This window comes from Hyperolius riggenbachi, chromosome 2 (assembly GCF_040937935.1).
Source record: "Hyperolius riggenbachi isolate aHypRig1 chromosome 2, aHypRig1.pri, whole genome shotgun sequence".
In the NCBI taxonomy this organism is placed as follows: Eukaryota; Metazoa; Chordata; class Amphibia; order Anura; family Hyperoliidae; genus Hyperolius; species Hyperolius riggenbachi.
Genome location: NC_090647.1, coordinates 526,759,067 through 526,764,574, shown reverse-complemented (window position 1 = coordinate 526,764,574; position 5,508 = coordinate 526,759,067). Strand labels below are relative to the sequence as shown.

General features: G+C 42.4%; 1 protein-coding gene across 1 annotated transcript; it reads left to right on the top strand.

The window, feature by feature from the left end:
- Positions 1-4,287: 4,287 nt before the first annotated feature.
- Positions 4,288-5,025, top strand: LOC137545271 (claudin-8-like). Its single transcript, XM_068266386.1, has one exon. The coding sequence runs from the start codon at positions 4,288-4,290 to the stop codon at positions 5,023-5,025; it is 738 nt and encodes a 245-aa protein (XP_068122487.1).
- The last annotated feature ends 483 nt before the right edge of the window (positions 5,026-5,508 follow it).

Below are 5,508 nucleotides of genomic sequence, written 5' to 3'. Positions count from 1 at the left end.
GAGCCTGCAGCCTGAGCATCCGATCCCAGCTCTGATCTCAGCCGCGTATTGCCGGTGACCCGGGTCCCGGCTTGATGACGTCATCAAGCCGGGACCCGGGTCACCGGCAATACGCGGCTGAGATCAGAGCTGGGATCGGATGCTCGGGCTGCAGGCTTATCGCTGGAACGAGGTAAGGTGAGAGAGGCGGCTTTATTTACATTTTTTTAGCATCTGTGCACGGAGGGGCTGCCTAATGGGGGGGGGGGGTCATACATCTGGCTACCCACACTGGGGGGGGGGGGGGAGGGGGGGGTTTGGGGGTGCAAAAAAACTGCCAGGCATCTGGGTAACTGGGGGGGATGACATCTGACAATGGGGGATCATTTGATTATCTGGGGGAGGGGGTAACCTAATACTGGGGGCACATCTGGCTATAATTGGTGGGGGGGGGGCAATTCTGGGGGTACATATGGCTACAAAGGGGGAAATTTTATCCGGGGGACACAACTGCCTATAATGAGGGGTGCCAATCCTGGCGGCGTTACTGTCTCTCTGTACTGGGGGGTGGTAGATACATGGGACACATCTGACTATACCGGGGTGCCGATATTGGGGTCACATCTGGCTAAACTGGGAAGGTTGGGCTGATACTCGGGGCACATCTGACTATATTAGGGGGGACATTAACTGGTGGAATGGTTTTATAAACTGTGGTACTTTTTATTTTTAAACTGGAATTGTTAAAAACTGAGAAATAATGCATTTTTTTAATTTTTGTTCTTTTTTTTCAATTAAAATGCCTAGAAAACAAAATTGTTCTTGGGACTAAATACCCCCCATTGAAAGCCTGGTTTGTCTTGAAAAAAACGATATATAGATCATTTAGGTGTAGTGAGTAGGGATAAAGTTATTGCTGATTGAATAGGGACACCGCTAAAGCGTCAAAACTGCTCTGGTCAATAAGGGGAAAACAAGGTCTGGATGCGAAGTGGTTAAAGAGGAACTTCAGCCTAAACAAACTTAGTTAATTAAAATGGATAGGTAGTATAATCTCTGTTTTAAAAGAACAGGCAAATGTTTGTGATTTCATGGGGCAGCCATCTTTTTGGTTGAAAGGAGGTGACATAGAAAATGAGACACAGTTCCAACTGTCCTGTGTCCTGATCACCCCTTCCAGCTGATCGCGCTAGGCTTCAAATCTCAAATTCAAAATAAAAAAAAAAACAGCAGAAGAAGAACAACAACATCAGAAATCCCATCATGCTTTGCACAGCATCAAGGGAAAAATGCCCGGGCAGTTTCCTTCTATGCAGCTAAAATGAGGCTTGGGTAAGAAAAACTGATGCTGTGAAAGTGTTAAAGAAACACCAAGCCTTTTCAGTGCTGCTGAGTTTTTTAGTCTGAAGGTTCACTTTAACCTTTTTCAATGTTTGGGAACATTTTTTTTTTTAAGTTTTTCTATATGTAAAAAATTTGCCTTAGGAATAAAGGTTTGCTAACAGTTGTAGCCATGATATTCAGGTTAAAAAATGTTCAGGTATTTTTGAATGACAGCAGTTGCAGCATACCTGGAACCGTCATGAGTAGCACTGAGTAACACTGGACAGAAACACTTACTCGAGCCAGAGAGATTTGAGAAGGGTGAATTATCCACAAACCACTCACTAACCTGCATAATCAGGTAATCATATCAGACACCGTGCCATAAACTGGCATACATTCTTGTCGGTCAGGATTTTCTTGGAGTGCCATCTGCTGGATTCATGTGGTACATTCTCTTTACAGCAATCTGAAGAGAAACACAGTCTCAGGGATTATCCGATTTGAAGTGTACCCGAGGCGACATGTGACATGAGATAAAAAGGTGTATGTAGAAGTCAAAACACATTATTAACCAGGCTATTATATTTGTTTTATTTTTCTACCTGAAAGAGTTAATTTTTCAGCCATGCAAGTGACAGCTTCTGTCTTGTTAGTAGCTTGTCTGGAATATAGTAAACCTCACTGATAAGCAAACGACAGCCATAAAGGTTTTCCTGGCAGAATACAACTTCCGAAGGCAGGGGAGAGATAGAAAAAGGTCAATAGTTCATGTATTTTCACTCAGGGACACGTAATAGGCAGCCACTGAGCAGAAACAACAAAACATTCAATCTTACTTGTAAATGCTTAAATATACAATAAAACCAGTCTAATAGCAATCAGTGTGTGACGGCTGGGGTGGGAGGATGGAGGGGCGCACTTTGCTGTCTCAGCCTTGGGTGCTGGAGGACCTTGTCTCGGCTCTGCTCCACCCAGCATCATAAGCTGAAGGCTTTGGCACATATTTCCCCAACCTGGAAGTCAGCTACTTGACATATCGGTTATGTAAATAGCAAAATTTTTTAGTTCCTCCCACATCTGTGTTTTTTTTCATGCTTGGTCCACTTGGGCATTGGGCATCACATGAGTATCGACCATTTTGGGTATAGCACTCTAATGATGGGTGCCGAGGTGCAATTCAATATAAACTGTTTACTTACCCCTAATATTTAACAATGATTTCTGAGTCTGAAGTTAAAAAGTAGAAGAGAGATCAAGAAATGAATGATATTCCCCATGCAATTTGTTCATATTGTTTGATGAACAATCAGCCTGTACATAATCATCTTTACTACTGGCAGAGATGAAAAAAAAAAAAACAACAGATAGCACCAACTGCTATTATCTATAACCACACCCACTAATAATGTGATAAGCTAAAAGGTTGTTTTTTTATAGATATACATATGCACAGAGGGAGATAATGGTTGCTTGGCAGTTGGAAACAGACGTCATTTTCCACAATGCTTCGAGGTTCACAGACAGAAAACTGTCAGGACCTAGGTCCCGACATCACACTGTGGGAGGAGTCTCACCACAATATCAGCCACATATACCCCGTGATGATCTAGTCAAAAAAAGGTAAAGATTTCTCGTGGGAATCAACTACCGATTGGGATGAAGTACAATCCTTGGTTACAGGTCCTCTTTAATGAAGCTTCTCATGATGTCATTAGCTATCCAAGATTTTCTGTGCATGAAGGGGCTTTATATGACATCTTCACTAGTTAGTCAAAGTCATGCTTAACCTGAAATACCCCCCTCCCCCCTTCTACTGCTGCCTAACCCTATCTGTCGACTTTTCCCGTACTACAATTGATGGCAATGCTAATAGCTGCTATTAGTGATAATATGAGGCGGCAAGGAAATAGCCACCCGCTATGTAAGCTGCAGCTACAAATTGTGGGTGCAAAGTCTCTGGCGCCCTTTTTACCAAATACACTACTGTGACCTTCTTCCCTTTCCTCCCCTTCCCCTGCTGTCAATCCTAATTTCCTCTTTTCCCACCTCACCCCCTTTTTCCTTTCTCTCAACTCTAGTCTAGGGACTACTTTTTTCTTTGGGAAGCTTCCAAAAATTGTCGTATTACTTGGGGTAAGCCTACAGTGATAAAATTTTGCACTCATCTGAAACCCTTTGATGTCCAATATTCTCCTCCGTGGGACATCTCCAATGATAGTAATACTACTACTACTACTACTACTACTACTACTACTACTACTACTACTACTACTACTACTAATAATAATAATAATAATAATAATAATAATAATAATTTGCTGCTAGTTTGTTCATTGTTGAATACACATTTTTTTTTAAAAAATTGAAACAGAAAGCGTTTGATTGATCACAACTACTTGGCCAATTTAACCCCCTTGTCCGCCCATGCTGGGTATTGTCATCTGCCAATAAGGAACACATAGACATCAAATGACACCTACTTGAGTGGAACAATGAGTGCAACTTTCACTGAAATATGCCTGACTACTGTACTAGAACCTGTATCTCATTGTTAAATATTTCTTGGTAAATTTCTGTCTGACATAAGGCATGGAGAAAAGATGAATTTTTTCGTCTTGTTATTTTGGCATAGGCTTCAAACACGCTGAAGATCTGACTATTTAATTGCTACACATATAAATTGGGATTTCCTTGTCGAGTCACGCCTGCAATTAGAATGTTATGATGCAGAGCAACTTCTGCACGTGACCTGATTAATAAAACCAACCCGCAGAGCTGCCTTACACCACTTAAGTCTTGAAGTCCAAGCAGCACAGGTCTTCAAGCAGAGACACAGTCCTTGCAGCCTGCTTCCTTTGAAGAAACAAGGCTTTGCTCTTACTAAAGACGTAGAAAGACTACAAGCAACTTTGCAGACGTACTTATAAGTCCCAGCACTGCAAGGAGAAGACTTCTTCAAGCCCGGCTAGCATCTGCAGAACCATGGCCCTCTTCATGATCCAGCTCATTGCACTCATTTTGGGCATCATTGGCACAATTCTGACAATTATTGTCACGGCGATGACCCAGTGGAGGGTATCGTACATGGTCGAAGGAAATGCTGTGAACTGTGATAAGCGTATAGATGGACAGTGGTTGAGTCGATGGGATGGACTGTGGCAAACCTGTATAACAAAGAGCCTTAACGTGAAAGACAACACACTGGTGTGCGGTCCCTATGAATCTCTGGTGACCATCACTACAGACCTAAAAGCTGCAAGAGTCTTAATGGCCTTTGCCATCGTTATTGCCATCATAGCCCTCATTATAGCTTTTTTTGCTCTTCTATTCATTCCCTGGTTCAGAAGAGCGAGAGAGAGCAAGTACTGTCTGCATCTGACTGCAGGAATTGGTTTCATTCTGGCTGGAATCCTTGTCCTCATTCCAATCATCTGGACCACAGCTAGAATAATCCAAGAAATTAACAACCCAGTCTGCAAAACAATGCAAAGGCTCGAGATCGGAGAAGCCGTTTTCCTGGGCTGGCCCACGATGTTCTTCCTTCTGGTCGCAGGAGCCATATTTTGCTGCTACCGCCCATGTGAAGAAGAACAGGACGATGGATGCAAAAACGTTGTGTACTCCTCTCAGACATCTCTTCCAAGGCCTGTCTACATTCCTTGCCAAACGCAAGAGAGAGCTTCCAGCCAAGCCCAGTATTCCAGGAGCCAGTACATCTGAACTGACCAACAGCCTCGACCTGATCAAACATCTGCACCTTAACTGGTTACATGACCAACATGATGACCATGGACTGAGACCGAGTGACTCTGAGAGAGCGCAGCAGAGCAGCAGGGATCACTGCAAACTTACCTAATGAACTCATTCAGGGTCAGATGGTGAGATGTTACCCTCACCTTTCCAGTCTGGACACTAGCAATATCTTATACGTACGTGCTCCAATAATAATTATTGTTTTGTAAGTAAATATTTAAATTAATTTAAAACTGAAATGCACTTTTAAAACTGGTAAAAGCAGGTATTGACCAGGGGACAGACCTTATGATTTTATTGTAGTATTGTGGAAATCACGCATTATAATGTATGTCCGATATGTATGTCTCTTTCCCCTATTTTATATAGCAATATCCTGTTTGAGATATTATTTTTTATTAACCCTGTGTTATCTGCAGAGATGTGAGCATAGCTCTGTTTTGTTACCTA